Genomic DNA, 16,137 nt, shown 5'->3' with positions numbered 1-16,137 from the left:
TTGAGCATGCTTTTAATCCCAGGGCTCAACCTTTAATTCTACTGTCTCAACCTTCTGAGAACTGAGATTATATATGTGTGACGTGTCTGTGGTCTTAAAAAAAAAACAAAAAACAAAAAAACAAAAAAACCACAAACAAAGAAAAAAACATGAGGTCCTATTGGGTGACCAGACTGGCCTTGAATTCTTATTCCTCTGTCTCAATTTTCCCAGTGATGGGTTTATAAGTGTGTTCCACCACACCTAGTTTTCTCTCATTCTTATGTTTTTGCTTTGTTTTGCTTTTCAAGACAGGGTTTCTCTGTGTAACCCTGGCTATCCCGGAACTCCCTCTGTAGACCAGGTTAGCAGTGAACTCCAAGATCTGCTTGCCTCCACCTCCTGAGTGCTGGTGTTTAAAGGGGTGAGAGCCACCACTGCCTGGCTCTCTCACATTCTTCAAAGGTGAGTATTTACCTAAAGTCAAACCTCAACTATCTTCTTTTCAATACATTTTAAAAACTCTTATACATTCTATGGGTTCATAGTGTAGTTCAGGGCAGAAATAATCCCCAAATAATATTTCTACATTCGCCTGCTTTTTCTTCCCCCATCCCCTTTTTGATTCTCTGTGGGGCATAATGACTTGTCTCATTGTAACCTCATGTTATACATCACTTTGTTTCTTTCTTTCTTTTTTTTTTTTAAGATTTATTCATTTATTATATATAAGTACACTGTAGCTGTCTTCAGATACACCAGAAGAGGGCATCAGATCTCTTTTACAGATGGTTGTGAGCCACCATGTGGTTGCTGGGAATTGAACTCAGGACCTCTGGAAGAGCAGTCGGGTGCTCTTAACCGCTGAGCCATCTCTCCAGCCCCATCACTTTGTTTCTTTTCTTCTTTGTTTCTTTTCTTCTTTGTTTCTTTTCTTCTTCTTTCTTCCTTTTTAAATTCCAGACAGGGTCTCATGTATCCCAAACTCTTCTGGAATTCTCTATGTAGCAAGAAATGATGGTGTTAAACTTCTGCTCCTCCTGCCTCCACCTCTTGATTGCAGAGATTAGAGGTGTCCACTACTGCACCTGGTATCATCTTTCTTTTTGTTTTTTGTTTTGTTTTTTTTTTCCTTTTCTTTTTTTCGGAGCTGGGGACCGAACCAAGGGCCTTGCGCTTGCTAGGCAAGCGCTCTACCACTGAGCTAAATCCCCAACCCCATCATCTTTCTTTTTTAAAGAAGGCATTCGTTTCTTTTTATTTACGTGCATATATGCATTTATGCGAGTGCCCATGGAGACAAGAAGAAGACCCCTGGATCTGTTATTACAGGTGATTGTGAGTTTGCCTGACATGGATGCTTGGAATAGAACTTTGGTTCTTCGCAAGAGCAGTGATCAATCTTAACCTCTGAGATATCTTTTTACTCCCCCCTCCCCCACCACATATTTTCCCCTTAGGTCAGCTCTGAAGGTCAAAGTCTGACTTATCTCTAACACCTCTCCTTTACCCCCTCATGATGGATGATCCTATAGATTCTCTTCATTGATTTTAATCATAATTCTTGCTTATAATTAGTTTTACCTCTTCACTCATCAGTTTGGCTAAATCTTGATCTTCTCACTCCTGGATTCCTTTGTCATTGTTGTTTATTGGGACAGGATCTCAGTATGTAAGCCTGGCTGGTCGGGAACTTGCTACATAGATCAGGGCTGCCTCAAACTCAGAGATCGACTTACCTCTGCCCCAAGTGTTAGGGTCAAAGATGTGAGCCACAAAACCAGTCTTTACTCCTGGAGTCTTGCAATGACTTCCTAATTCACGCTCACTCACAGTGTCTGCTCTAGGGGAGTACTAAGGCCTTGCCGTGCGCCAACTCTGCAGTCATCCTCTCCTGTTACATGCTATGGTTTGGATGTGCAATGTTTCTTCTGAAGGTTTATGTGTTGAAGGCTTGGGCTCTACCTGTGTTTGCTATGGTTTGGGTGCTCAGCTCCCAAGGAATCTAACTTTATCGACAGGTAATTCATAACAAATTCATAGTTGAGTGGACTATTAGAAGTGAGAGACTGGTGGGAAGCAATAGGTCACCAGGGACATGCCCTGGAAAGCAATACCTTCCCCTTGGTCTCTGCTAGATTGTGCTCCTCAGTTGCCATGAGGCTTCTGTTTGGCCACATGTTCCCTGCCATGATGTTCTTACCCTACCATGACCCTAGAAACAACGAAACTCAATAGTGGTGCTCCGGAACATTAAGCAAAAAATAAAATTTTGCTGACTTAAGTTGCTTTTGACTACTCCTCATTTTATCACAAACTACAGAAAGGCTAATAGCACACTCCTGTGATCATCTCGGCCGGACATGATTCCCTTCCTCCCTCCTCTTGAATATTAATTTGGGCTTTCTCCCTTGTATAACTGCCATTGTCTGTTCTATTTTTTTTTTATGTCAAGTTTCTCAGGGGATGAAAGTCATTGAGGGTAGAAACCAGAATTGCTCTTTTCCAACACTATCCTATACACAGTATTTTATACCAGCAGGTCCCTGCTACATATTAGTAAAACAAATAAAGACACACATGCATTCCTGGAAATAGAGCAGATATCTATCTTAGCTGAAATGTTAAAATATGCTAAGGTTGCTGGGCAGTGGTTGTGCTCACTTGTAATCCCAGCATTTGGGAGGCAGACACAGGTGGATCTCTGAGTTTGAGGCCAGCCTGGTCTACAGAGTGAATTCTGGGACAGCCAGGGCTACACAGAGAAACTGTCCTTAGGTTACTGGTTCGTAATGGCATATGCGGGGTTGGGGATTTAGCTCAGCGGTAGAGCACTTGCCGAGCAAGCGCAAGGCCCTGGGTTCGGCCCCCAGCTCCAAAAACAAAACAAAACAAAACAAAACAAAACAAAAAAAAAACCCAAAAAACTGTAATGGCATATGCATTTAATCCCAGCCCTTGGGAGGCAGACACAGGAAGATCTCTGGGTTTCGGGATAGCCAGGGCTACACAGAGAAACCTTGTCTGCAAAAAACAAAACGAAATCCCTTTGGTGACAGATATGGCCTGAGAGGAGTATATCTTTGACAACACATAGGAAGGTTCCAAGAAATGCAGACATCTATCTACAAAACAGATAAGCATGTGCCAGGGAAGAGACATGCACATATTTGGCAAGCAGATATTTCAGCAGGGAGAACAGAAGCCTCTGAAGAGGTTAAGAGGGCTGCAAAAGAGATTGGGGATTTAGCTCAGTGGTAGAGCGCTTGCCTAGCAAGCACAAGGCCCTGGGTTCGGTCCCCAGCTCCGGAAAAAAAAAAAGAGGGCTGCAAAAGGTAATCAGGTGTTTTCACATAAAGCAAAGTTTCTTTGCCTGTGTGTGGGAGGACCCGACAAGTGTAGCCCAGAAGTATTGGACATGAGAGTTTCCCGGTGAGGAGAACTAATCTTCCCTGCCCGGGAAACAGTTCATACACGGAAATGGTGAGTTGCAGAGAAGCAGATATGTTAATAGAATATCATAGCCATATTTCTCAAAAAAGCTAATAGAAGAGCCTGGCTAACAACTAGGTTGTAATGGAAATAACGTTTCTGAACCCCAGGGTCCAGTGTTTCTCAGCCTGGAACCTGTTCCAGGTTTTATACATTGTCTGGTTGTTGGTTTTAGTGGACACCAGGGGGCAGTGTGTGGCCATGATGGATCTCTTAGACAATGTGGGATGAAGGCCAGGAACATAAAGGGGAACAGTAGAATCCGGTAAAGGAAGCCCCCGTTGCCTTGGGCCTCAAGCCTGAGACGCTGATGGACAAATTCCTATTGGTAATCATATTTCTTCTTTCTGGCTGTAGAGTAAACTGAGGCGAAGAAGGCAAAGCTGGGCTCCTGGGTAGCCTTTTTTCCTTGCAGGGGTTATTGTAGAGGTTTCTTGCCCCTCCTCCCACACCTTCCCAACCACAGGCCCCCAGCTGTTGTCCAGACCGGAAGGGAGTCTCTTCCTGCTCATTTCCTGGAGCTGGGTTTGGATAGCTGCAGGAAAGGCCTCTCCCTGGGAGGAAAGAGTATAGAAACATGGCCTTCATGTGGAAGCGGAGGGCAGGTGAAATGAACTGAACAGCAGGGTCGTCTTCAAGCTCCGTTGCCCAGTAATGATGCCCCGTAGGACTATCATCTACACAGACCCCACTAGGAAGGGACGATTGTACAAAAACATATTTTATTTTAAAGACGACGGACATTGTGCTATCAGTTCCCCTTTCTTCCATTTCCACCAATCCGAAGGTCTGTGGGAAGGATGGGAGTAAATGGGTAGGGAGGGGAGGAGAGATCCTGGTTCCAGCAGGGTACAGGGAAAAGATGGCTGCTGAGAGGCGGAGCCTACGCCTGCGCATCGCCGTCTTTACTCCTCCACACCACAAGCGTAACGAGGAAAGGGATGAGGCAGATGGGGGCTATGATCATGGCCAGAAGCACATCCTCTGGGGGATCGGAGAAGGTAGGCTGCACCAAGGAGCAGTTGGCAAAGTGTATCAGGTGAGCCTCAAGGATGATACTTTCTGCCAAGGGATTTGGGAAGCCCAGGCCAAACTTGTCTGCCTCGTACTCCAAGCAATACCGCAGGTTGCTGTAATACCTGGAGAGCAGTAGGGGATTCGAGTGAGGGAAGGATTGGGTCCAGGGAGAAGGATGACCCCCCACCCCCCACCCACAAAGGTCAGATCCAACTCCTGGCCTGAGCCATCCTCCTTCAACACTGCCCCTACCTGCTAATCAAAGTCCAGTTGCACCAGTCCTTGACAGAGTCCATGGAAGTCTTGTAATAATACCAGCAAGGTAGGACATTTGTTTCGTAGTCCTCCATCTTCCCTGTGGGGACAGAGGCTTCCCAATGACCACACCCCTGGCCCTCCCTCCGAGCCTTCTGATCCAGGTATTTCCAGAGTACAGTCTTCTGCCTTTAGAGAAGGGAATCCCTCTGAAAATCTCCCTAGCAGGACACTTGTGGCCGAGAGGAGCATTCTCTCCCCGAACTCTGTGGCTCGGGAATCCTGCAATGGCAATTATATTGTCTAGCCCCGCAAGATATTCACATAGACCTAGTCTTGCTCTACCTAGCCAACTGGGCCAAGGCACTGGACTGTGGCTTTGTGGGATGATAGGGAGGAAGACCATAGGAACCCCAAGAGACACCAGAGAGGTTAGCGGGCATCAGTTGGTTCTAGGATTGTCTTGTGAAAGGACTCCTCCCCCGTGCTGGGCTTATCCTTCCCACTAGGTCATTCTCCCTCAGACTTAGGCACTCACCTTTTGACAGAAGGCTGTCCTCAGTAGGATGAGATTGATTCAGGGACTCCGGAGAGGTTGAGACAGCTGTATAAAGAAATGAACCAGAAGGGTGGGGTGATATGGGGAGAGGTCTGAACAGTAGTACCTGTTTATGGGTAGCGAGCAAGGCCCTGGGAAGTCAGCACTGCTTTGGAACAAAAAGAATAATCTCCCCTCCTCCCCCATGGGATTGTCCTATTGAGGGAAGGGAACGGCTGGTACCAGATGCGTCCCAATCACTCCCGAGTCCAAAGCCCTCTCCCTCTTTGTCAGTCCTGAACCTCCTAAGACTTCTCTGCGGGGTCCGAGCAGGCACCCCAGCTTTTCTTAAGTACGAAGCAGCCTAAGTAGCTGGCCTGCGCCAAACCAGAGATGTGTTCAGGACCCATGTGCAGGTCAGAGCTGCTCCTCACGTCGGTTGGCACTCGCAGGGTGGTCCCGTGCTGGCCTCGATGGCCCAGGCCCCTTCCCCTCCCGGACCTCCCTCATCTCCCACCCGGGCCCCAACGCTGTGCTCACCGCCCAGCAGCAGCAGCAACAGCAGCAGTAACAGCGGAGGGAGGCGGAGCGCTGCGGGCCGCTGGGCGCTGGTCACAGCGAGCTGTGATCCACCCGGGGCGCGCTCTACCCGGAGCGGAGCCATCACGCCTTGGGCGAGATGGCGAGGAGGGGCGGCGGAGCTGAGCTGGCCCGGGCGGGGGCGCCTATATCCCGGGCCCCAGCCGCAGGAAGCCGCGCCGCTTCCTCGGAGGGGCTGGCACGGCGGCGGCCACGTGGGGGGCGGGCTGCAGAGGGAGTCACTGCCGCACCCGTAATTCACTCGGCCTGGATTGCCTTGGCCCACTCTCGCTTCCAGCTCGGACCGCGGGGCTGGACAGCTCCCCCTGTACCCCATGAACCGGGATCCACTTCCCATCCCGGACTAGCTCAAGTCTGCCAGCATCAGCCGAGGGATTCCAGTCGCTTCCTCCTTCTCGCACCGGAGGGGTGGGGACCCGCTGCTGTCCCAGACCTGGGGAAGAAGGAGGCAGTTGGGAGCTCCAAGGGCCTCCGATGCCTTGGTATCTGAGGCAGGGGTTTGGGTGGGAAGTGGCTGCAAGAGCTGCGCCCGCACCACTTTCTTTTCCCAGGGAACACCCACTGATGTCTGCCAAAATCCGGATAGTAGAGGGGCCTGGCCCTACTGAGAAAGGGAGAAGACGGTCAGGGAAGCAGGGTAGGGAGGTAGTAATATCTAAATAACCCTCCTTCAATGTAAATTCTGGGTCCTTCACCCACAAACCTGATATTGGAGTGCAAAAAGAAAGATGACTACATTTCCAGGAAAATGGCCACCCAGGTTGTTAGAACGAAGGGAGACACTAGAACTTTTTTTTTTTCTTTTTTTCTCCTTTTCGGAGCTGAGGACCGAACCCAGGGCTTTGCGCTAGCTAGGCAAGCGCTCTACCACTGAACTAAATCCCCAACCCCTGATACTAGAACTTTCAATATGCCACTTAGTGTTTGAGGTGAGCTGCTGCTGCTGCTGCTGCTGCTGCTGCTGCTGCTGCTGCTGCTGCTGCTGCTGCTGCTGCTGCTGCTGGAACCCAGCCCCAAGGCAAGCATATTTTTACCACCACCAGTTTTATAGAGGAGGAGGCAGCTAAAGATTAAGGAGAGACCCCAGGACTCGAACTGAAAAGTTCTGTTCCTAAATCTATTTTCCCACTCCCCGGCCTTGGACGCTACAGTTGCCATCGGTTTCTCATGCACCATTAAGACCTTGTTCTCCTTCTGCTCTGGAGGAATCTCCTCCTTTGTAGAAAGAGACTGTACTCACTCCACAGAAGCCGGTTTTCTTTTTTTCCCTTTCCTGAGTAACTTGGCTAAGGTCGAATTTTACTGGGAAGCCCTGAGGCTCAGTCTGGGCCCCCAGGGATCCTGCCAGCTATCACAACTCAGCTGTTGGTGTATATTGGGCCAGCTATCCATTAGCCTGAATTAGCCCAGGGGCTTGTTTGATCGCACTTTTTAATTCCAATCATACAGCTGTCAGCACAAAACTTTCCCAATTACTCCCAGACATTGACCCTTGAACTCAGCTGTTGCTGTTGTCCCAGTTTACTGATCTCAGTCCACCAAAGTTATCTTTTATGGTCTCTTAAAAAAAAAAAAAAAAGAAGAAAAAGAAAAAGCATCTCAGGACCTCAGCTGCATCATGGCGACAGGCAGCTGGAATTAATTAATTATAGGCAGCATAAGGGGTGGTGGTGGCCCTTTGAACGCCTCAGAGTTCTGTTGGTAAGGGTCGTTCCTTCAAAGGTGCAGAGAGCCAAGTAGCCTCCGAGACGCTTCAAACTGGGGACCAAACTTTATATCTCCCATTCTTCAAAGAATCACCCTTTCCTTCTTTAGATCTTAAATGCTTTTCAATGTACATATGTGTGTGTTGGGGGGGGCACATGTATGTATGTACATGTGTGCAGGTGCCTGAAGAAGCCAGAGTAGAGTATTGGGGGGTGGGGGTCCTCTGGAGCTGAAGTTACAAAGGAGTGGGAACCATATGAGTGCTGGGAACTGAACGTCTTCCTGTGCAGGAGCAGAAAAATGCTCTTAACCACTAAGTGATCTCCCTAGCTGCTTGCCTTCCTTCCTTCCTCTCTCCTTACTTTCTCCTCCCTTCCTTCCTTCTGTCTCCTCCCTCCCTTCCTTCTTCCTTCCTTCTGGATCAGTATCTCACAAAGCTCCAGTTTGCCTCAACATAGCCAGGGAAGACCTTGAATTTGTGATCTACCCGCTCCACTTTTTGAGTATTGGGATCACAAGAGTTCACAGCCACACCCAGTTGATGCTATGCCGAGGATAAAACGCAGGGCCTTAAGCGTGCCAGGCAAGCCCTCTATCCACTGAGCTCCTTCCCAGCCCAGCACTGCCCTTGTCGAGAAGGACATTTGGCCAAGGAGGAGGTGTCCAGGTCATGAGATTGAGAGGAAGGAAGCTAGGAAGAAAGGTTGAGAGGTGAGTCAGGAGAAGCGGAAAGGAAACAGAAGACATTTCCACTCTGAGGGACCAGAAGCACCAGAGCCCACTGTGTGCTGGGGCTGCAGTCAGGGCCAAAGTTAAAGGGGACAAAAGCAAATGTGATCTTAAATGGAGTAGCTTGGGTAGTAGATAAAACAACGAACACGGAGGAGGACACTGACCAGGTCCAGCCTCTGATTCTCTGTGGAGTCAGCACCTTCATTAGTGTTGTGGTTTGCCCTGAAGTTATCTGTATTTTGATGCTAATTCCACTGCCCCAAGGACAGCTGCCTAGTCATGTACTCAGAACTCAGGTGACTTCACCAGAACCACCTCCCCATTGAATTTGTAAAGTACAGGTGAGGGGCAGGTACAGGATAGAAGGAGGCCTGTCATTGGAGAAGGAAGGATGGGTGGGAGAGAAGTTTGAAGGAAGAGGAGGAGACTAGGACAGAGGGGGAGAGAAAGGAGAGAGAGAGAGAGACAGAGAGAGATAGAGAGAGACAGAGTGAGAGAGAGAGGAGAAGCCATGGCAGTTGATGTTAAGATTCTGCTCTGTGTATTTACAGGTTGTTATCAATGTTCCTAATGGATGGATGGTACCGGGCTTTGTATGTTTAAGTGGGCAATTACATCTTACCAATTGGGTCAAAGATTATTGTGTTGTGTGTTCTTTTATGTGAGTATAGAAAAGTGCGCGGCGGCAAGAGACACTGGGCCACCAAGGAGTGGGGATGTGTTTCCGCCAAGATATCTAGCAGATATCTTGGGGCACCGCGGTGCGGACCTAGCGGGGTAAAAGACAACTATACTCATTTATTTTTATATTTTTACAACAACATATTTTCCTATCACTAGAGCTCAGCACCTTCATTAGTAAAATGATCTTAGAGCTAAAGGAGTCAAAATATAGGTAGCTTGGTATTAAAGGTCACTGGGACTTGGAGTTAAATCTGCATTGGGATTAAGATATCTCCACAGTTCACTTTTTTGTTTGTTTGTTTGTTTGTTTGTTTTTTAAAAGAGAGGGGAGGTATGTTGTATGGAGCTCTGAGGAGAGGAGGTGCTTCAGCAGGCCCATGCTGAGACATCCCTTCCCCCTGAGGGACCAGCCACACGACATATAGTATAGAATAGAGTTTATTCAGGCCATGGGGAGGGGAGTTAAGAGGGTAGTAGGTTAGGGGGGGGAAGAGTAGAGGCCAGCCATGAGCACGGGGAGGGGAATGGGGAGAGAAGGGACAAAGGGGCAAGAGAGAGCAGCAAGGGGGAGCAAGAGAGATGGGTTTGTTTCTGAGACAGGGTCTGTCTACACAGTCCTGAATCTCCCTATGTAGACCAGGCTGGCCTTGAACTCACAAAGATCTACTACCTTTGCCTCCCGAGAGCTGGGATCAAAGGAGTGCACCACCACAGCCAGCGATTCACTGTCTTTTTTTTTTTTTTTTAAATTAAAGACTTAAGTTAGCATAAAAAATAGTGGACTTTATAAATATTGTCCTGGGTCTGGAGAGATGGCTCAGTGGTTAAGAGCCCCGACTGCTCTTCCAGAGGTCCTGAGTTCAATTCCCAGCAACCACATGGTAGCTCACAACTATCTGTAAAAGAGATCTGATGCCCTCTTCTGGTGTATCTGAAGACAGCTACAGTGTACTTATATATAATAAATGAATAAATCTTAAAAAAGAGAGAGAGAGAGAGAGAGAGAGAGAGAGAGAGAGAGAGAGAGCAAGCTGAGCAAGCCAGGGGAAGCAAGCCAATAAGTAACATCCCTCCATGGCCTCTGCATCAGCTCCTGCTTCCTGACCTGCTTCATTCAGTTCCAGTCTTGACTTTCTTTGATGATAAACAGCAATATGGAAAGTGTGAGCTGAATAAACCCTTTCCTCCCCAACTTGCGTCCTGGTCAGATGCAGGAATAGAAACCCTAAGACAAATTTGTACCAGGAGTGGGGTATTTCTGTGACGACGTGACCATGTTTTGGGGAGGAATGTGAAAGGACTTTGGAACTTTGAGTTAGAAGAGCCATTGAGATGTTAAGAGCTCCGTGGGGGGGCTGGGGATTTAGCTCAGTGGTAGAGCGCTTACCTAGGAAGCGCAAGGCCCTGGGTTCGGTCCCCAGCTCCGAAAAAAAGAACAAAAAAAAAAAAAAAAAAAAAAGAGCTCCGTGGGATGTTCTATAGGATCTTGGAAGATAATGTTGAGAACAGTGTAGAAGATGGAGGCCTGGCTTGTGAAATTTCAGAGGGAAGATTAAAGACTCTTATCAGGGCTGTTGCTATTTTGATTGTGATGAGTCTGTGGTTTTGGTTAACTGGGGCTGAAGAATCAGCAATGATTAACAAGATATCAGAAATACTGAAACAAAGCCTTTTCATTACTGAGACTACTGATGCTGGTCAGCTGTAGCTAAGAGATTAGTGGTGATTAAGAAGAGACTAGCCGGGGTTGGGGATTTAGCTCAGTGGTAGAGTGCTTGCCTAGGAAGCGCAAGGCCCTGGGTTCGGTCCCCAGCTCCGGAAAAAAAAAAAAAAAAAAAGAAGAGACTAGCCATCACTGAGGTGAAATATTCTGGGAAGTGTTTTCTGAGAGCACAAAGAGGTTGTGTTCCAGAGAGTGTCAAAGTTGTACCTCGTGCTGTGGCTGGACTTGGTAGTGTGTAAGAGTCACCCAGGTGGTACTGGTTTTGAAGGAATGAAGGGGTCATGATGAGGCACTAAGGCTAGGCATTGTGGGAGGTCATGGAAGGCCATTTGTAGAGGTGCAGCCTCAGTTGCATTTGATGGCCCAGGACTAAAGGGGTCATGCAAAAGAGTTAAGGCTTGGCACCATGAAGAGAGTGTATGAGAGGCTATTGGTGAAGCCTAGTTGTAGCAGAAGACGGCAGTGTTTTGGAGATGCCAGTACCATGAGATGACCGCCAAGATCAGCAGCAGCAGTGGAGAACAGGCAGCTGGAGCCTAAAAGACAAGATGTGTGCTACAAAGGGCAGAGCTGGAGAAGTGACCCCAAGTCCTTGGAGGAGCCCAGAAGATCGTGGGTGGATCCCAGACACTGAACAGTTAAGAGTTTGATTTTGCTTTTGATTGTGACTGTGCCCTGATATTTTTCGCTCTTGAAGGAAGAAATTATTTTAGTGGAGCCCACAGTTAAGATATTTTGAATTGAAAAAAGACATTGAATTTTAAAAGAGAATGGATATTTTAGAGGGATTGAAATTATAATATGTAAGAATTTGTAAAGACCGTGGGACTTTTAAAGTTATTTAGATCTTGGGGATGAATAAGAAAGTAAGGGTTGAGGCTTAATAGTGATGTGTTTATGTGTCAAGTTGACAAGGGGTCAATTGTACTTCCTGGGTTTGGGTGTCAATTGACACAGGCTAGAGTTGTCACAAAGAAAGGAGCCTCCCTTGAGGAAATGTCTCCATGAGATCCAGCTGTAAGGCATTTTCTCAACTAGTGATCAAGGTGGGAGGACCCAGCCCATTATGGGTGGTGCCATCCCTGGGGTGATAGTCTTGGGTTCTATAAGAAAGCAAGCTGAGCAAGCCACAGTAAGCAAGCCAGTATCATCCCTCCATGGCCTCTGCATCAGCTTCTGCTTCCTGACCTGTTTCAGTTCCAGTCCTGATTTTCTTTGTGGTGAACAGCAATGTGAATGTGTAAGCTGAATAAACCCTTTTCCCCACAACTTGTATCTTGGTCATGATGTTTTGTGCAGGAATAGAAACCCTAAGACGCGGGGTTGGGGATTTAGCTCAGTGGTAGAGCGCTTGCCTAGCAAGTGCAAGGCTCTGGGTTTGGTCCCCAGCTCCGAAAAAAAGAAAAAAGAAAAAAAAAAAAAAAAAGAAACCCTAAGACGCTGACTTATTGGAGAGATGGCTCAATGGTTAAGCGCACTGACTGCTCTTCCAAAGGTCCTGAGTTCAAATCAAAACCACGTCTTGGTGGCTCACAACCATCTGTAATGAGATCTGATGCCCTCTTCTGGTGTCTGAGACAGCGACAGTGTACTCATATATAATAAGTACATTTCTGGCTTACTGGTTTAGAGGTTCAGTTCATTTTTATCAAGGTGGGAGCATGGCAGCATCCAGGCAGGCATGGTGCTGGAGGAGTTGAGAGTTCTACATCTTCATTTGAAGATCTGAAGGCCACTAGGACAAGACTGACTTCCAGGGACCTAGGATAAGGTTGTTAAAGCCCACACCCACAGTGACACACCTATTCCAACAAGGGCACACCTCTAAATCATGCCATTCCCTGGGGTAAGCATATTTAAATGACAGATGTTTTCACTGTGTCCTTGGGAGCATCCTGGTAACTAAGGGTCTCTTGGGAAGGGGAGGGTCCGCTGAGGCAGACAGGGGACTTTAGGTCTCAACTTCCTCTTCCAAGAAGCTATGGGAGACAATCCCATGACCCTCAGCCACTAGAAGCACAAGCTTCACTAGGGACCTAACTGGTTTTGTCTCCCTAAGGGTTACTACCCTTCCCAATCCTACTTCTGCTATTTTTTTTTTTTTCCCAGAGCTGGGGACCGAACCCAGGGCCTTGCGCTTGCTAGGCAAGTGCTCTACCATTGAGCTAAATCCCCAACCCCCCCACCCCACTTCTGCTATTATATACGTAGCGGAGGTGATGAAAGATGGCTTAGCAGTTCAGCAGGCAAGAGCACTTCCTGCCAAACCTAGTGATCTGGGTTCAATCCTTGGGTCCTACCTACATGGTGGAAGGAGAGAATTGACTCTGAGGAGTTGTCCTCTGACTTCCATAAATGTGCTGTGTACATGCACATACACACACACACACACAAAATAAGTAAATATAATAAAAATTAAAACAATCACAGGCACATACACAACTCTGTTTTGTTTAGCTTTGTTCTGTTTTCTGAGAGGTCTCAGTCTGTGGTCAAGGCTGGGCTGGTGTTGGGGTTAGTCTTGTGTGCTGTATATTTAGAAGCTGAGTTCTGTGCCCCTAACTGGGCTGTAACCTGATCTTGGGGCACTGTATTAACCTATGTACTGTAAAAAGTGCTTCCTATTAGTCCCTGACTGGCTAATAAATGGCTGGGGCCTATAACTGGGCAGAGAGGACAGGAAGGCAGGGCTAAGTAAGAATCAAGTGAGAGGTATCAAGAGACCATGAGAGAGAAGGAGAGAAGGCAGGGGGAGGAGGAGATCAATATTAGACAGATGGACCCTCAGGGGCACATGGCCAAGAAAAGTGGACCCTGAGAACAGGCTGATGGAGCAGAGGCAGCCTGGGAGATGGCACATTGTCAAGGGACTGGCCTTTGCGTGGTTTTGAACAGAAGAATTAGAATAGCTCAAAATCTGCCCAGCACAGTGCCTCTAGCTTATTAATAAGTTGTAGTGTTTCTGTGTCATTTACTCAGGAACATATGGAGAAGAAGTAGGGTAGAAACCCCCAATAGATATTGAGGAGTAAAAGGGGGCAAAGTAAACCCCCCACAAAAATAATCTAATTCAGTAGGCTGGAATTTGCTGTGTAAACCAAATTGACCTCAAACTAATGGCCATCCTCCTGGCTCAGCCTCCCAGGTGCTAGGATTACAGGCATAAACCACCACCTTTAGGAAAAAAAATATTACAAACAATATACAAATATATATTAATTGCAGAGTATTTAATAAGGAAACTTTATACCCCTACTCTTGTCTAACCTCAACATTTTAAATTTTTAAAAAATAATTTTCCGGGGCTGGGGATTTAGCTCAGTGGTAGAGCGCTTACCTAGGAAGCGCAAGGCCCTGGGTTCGGTCCCCAGCTCCGAAAAAAAGAACCAAAAAAAAAAAATTTTTTTTTTCCTGGCCAGGCATGGCAGTTCATATTTTTGTTCCCAGCACTCAGGAGGCAGAGGTAAGTGGATCTTTGTAAGTTTGAGACCACCCTGGTCTACATAGAAATTTCCAGGATGGCCAGGACTATGTAGGGTTCTTACCCGAAAAAAATTAATAATAAAATATAATAACTTTATGTATGAGTGTTTTGCCTGCATATGACTCCACACACATGCTTGGTGCCTGTGTAGGTCAGCAGAGGGTATTGGATCTCCTGGATCTGAAGCTACAGATGGTCATGAGCCACCATGTGGGTGCTGGGAACTGATCCTGGGTCCTCTACAAGAGCAAGTGCTCTGAACATCTAAGCCATCTCTCTAGCCTTACATATGTTTCAGATAAAAACACAACATAAATTAGATTTAATATATCTTTTATTCAATTACTTTATCTTTTTTATTACTCTGTGTGTGTGTGTGTGTGTGTGTGTGTGTGTGTGTGTGTGTGTGTGTGTGTGGTTTCAGCACAGATATGGTAATTAATGGACAACCTGTCAGAGTATATTCCTTCCACCACATGGAGCCCAGGGATTGAACTGGGCTGTCAGACTTAGCCAGCAGACACATTTACCTGCTGAGCTATCTTGCCAGCCCATTCAGTGCCTTTGTTCTTTTAAAACCTACCTACTAGTATGTCTTGAATAACGCCCAGGATGCAGCATATAGACATGTCTCTTTCCTTTTAACCATGGCAACATGTTTTTATTTTTTCCTTTTCTATTCATCAGAGTCCTGTCTTTAAGGCTCTCACATAGCCCTTTATTCCCACCCCACTCCCTATGTCCCAGTGCTTACAAGCAGAAGGATCTGGTTTGGGTCCAGCTGGACACTATCCGGAGATTTCTTACCCCAGTGTAGATTGATTCCTTCTGAGCAGGGAACTTACTGCCATATGAGTTCCCTTCTTGTTTCAGGCCAAGGGCCATCTTGCCCGGAGCAGAGAAAGGGGTGACTCAACTCTTTGAAGGGGTGCCATTTATACTCTTTTAAACTCCCCCCTACACACCCACAAAGCCAGAACGACACAGAAGGGAGTCAAAAGTACCAGAGGCCTCCTACACTGTGAAATCCTGTTGGAGCATCCTGCCATTAGTTTACACATGCTGGCCTCTTCCCCAGCTGACTGCAAAATGAAAAGCAGAGAACAAGAGAATATGGGGGGGCGGGGGGGAGAAGCAGGGTAAGGGAAACCAGAAGTCCTGGCTGGGAGGGACCGGTTCTCCCAAACCAGAGAGGAGACAGACTTCTTCAGGGGGGAAAGTGGCGCCAGGAAGGAGAGGAGCTACCAGCCTGGAGCCAGCTGGCTAGGAGAAGGGAGATGAGGTGGATAGAGGCGCTGGATTACTCCATCCAGCCTTCTCAACCCCAGGAGGCTGGCACACCTAGTGTAACACCCAGGTATTTCTCAGAGAAAACGATGCTTCTTGGAGGAAAACTGGTTCTTAAGTTGGTAAAAGGCAAAGGGTTAGGCCTCCAATTTAACAGAGGTGCGAGTTTAAAATGGAGCAATTCGTTTTAAGAACTGAGTTTCTTACACGACATTCTCAGGGCTTGGATGTGTTATGCCCTGAATTGTATAACGAATGAACTATAAGAATAATCCCTGGGTTTGGGGATTTAGCCCTGGGTTCGGTCCCCAGGTCCGGAAAAAAAAAAAAAAAAAAAAAAAAGAATAATCCCCGAGGGGCTGGAGAGATGGGTCAGCGGTTAAGAACACTGACTGCTCTTCCAGAGGTCCTGAGTTCAAATCCCAGCAACCATATGGTGGCTCACAACCATCTTTAATGAGATCTGACGCTCTCTTCTGAGGTGTCTGAAGACAGCTACAGTGTACTTATATGTAATCAATAAGTAAATCTTTATAAAAAAAAGAATAATCACTGAAAGTGTAGTCTTCCTGTGCTATATAACATCCAGGCTCCTCGGGGTGGGTGCTAGGATGTGAGAATGGCCTCACAGGACAGCTC

General features: G+C 47.2%; 1 protein-coding gene across 2 annotated transcripts; it reads right to left on the bottom strand.

The window, feature by feature from the left end:
* Positions 1-4,176: 4,176 nt before the first annotated feature.
* Positions 4,177-5,985, bottom strand: Ramp2 (receptor activity modifying protein 2). 2 transcript variants are annotated; one of them, NM_031646.2, is given in 4 exon segments: positions 4,177-4,610; positions 4,741-4,843; positions 5,282-5,347; positions 5,822-5,985. In NM_031646.2, coding segments are annotated over 4 exon segments (549 nt in total). In that variant the 5' UTR covers positions 5,946-5,985; the 3' UTR covers positions 4,177-4,354.
* Between the last annotated feature and the right edge of the window lie 10,152 nt (positions 5,986-16,137).

Source organism: Rattus norvegicus, chromosome 10 (genome assembly GCF_021556685.1).
Source record: "Rattus norvegicus strain SHRSP/BbbUtx chromosome 10, alternate assembly SHRSP_T2T, whole genome shotgun sequence".
NCBI classification, from domain to species: domain Eukaryota; kingdom Metazoa; phylum Chordata; class Mammalia; order Rodentia; family Muridae; genus Rattus; species Rattus norvegicus.
This window is presented reverse-complemented; position numbering and strand designations above follow the sequence as displayed.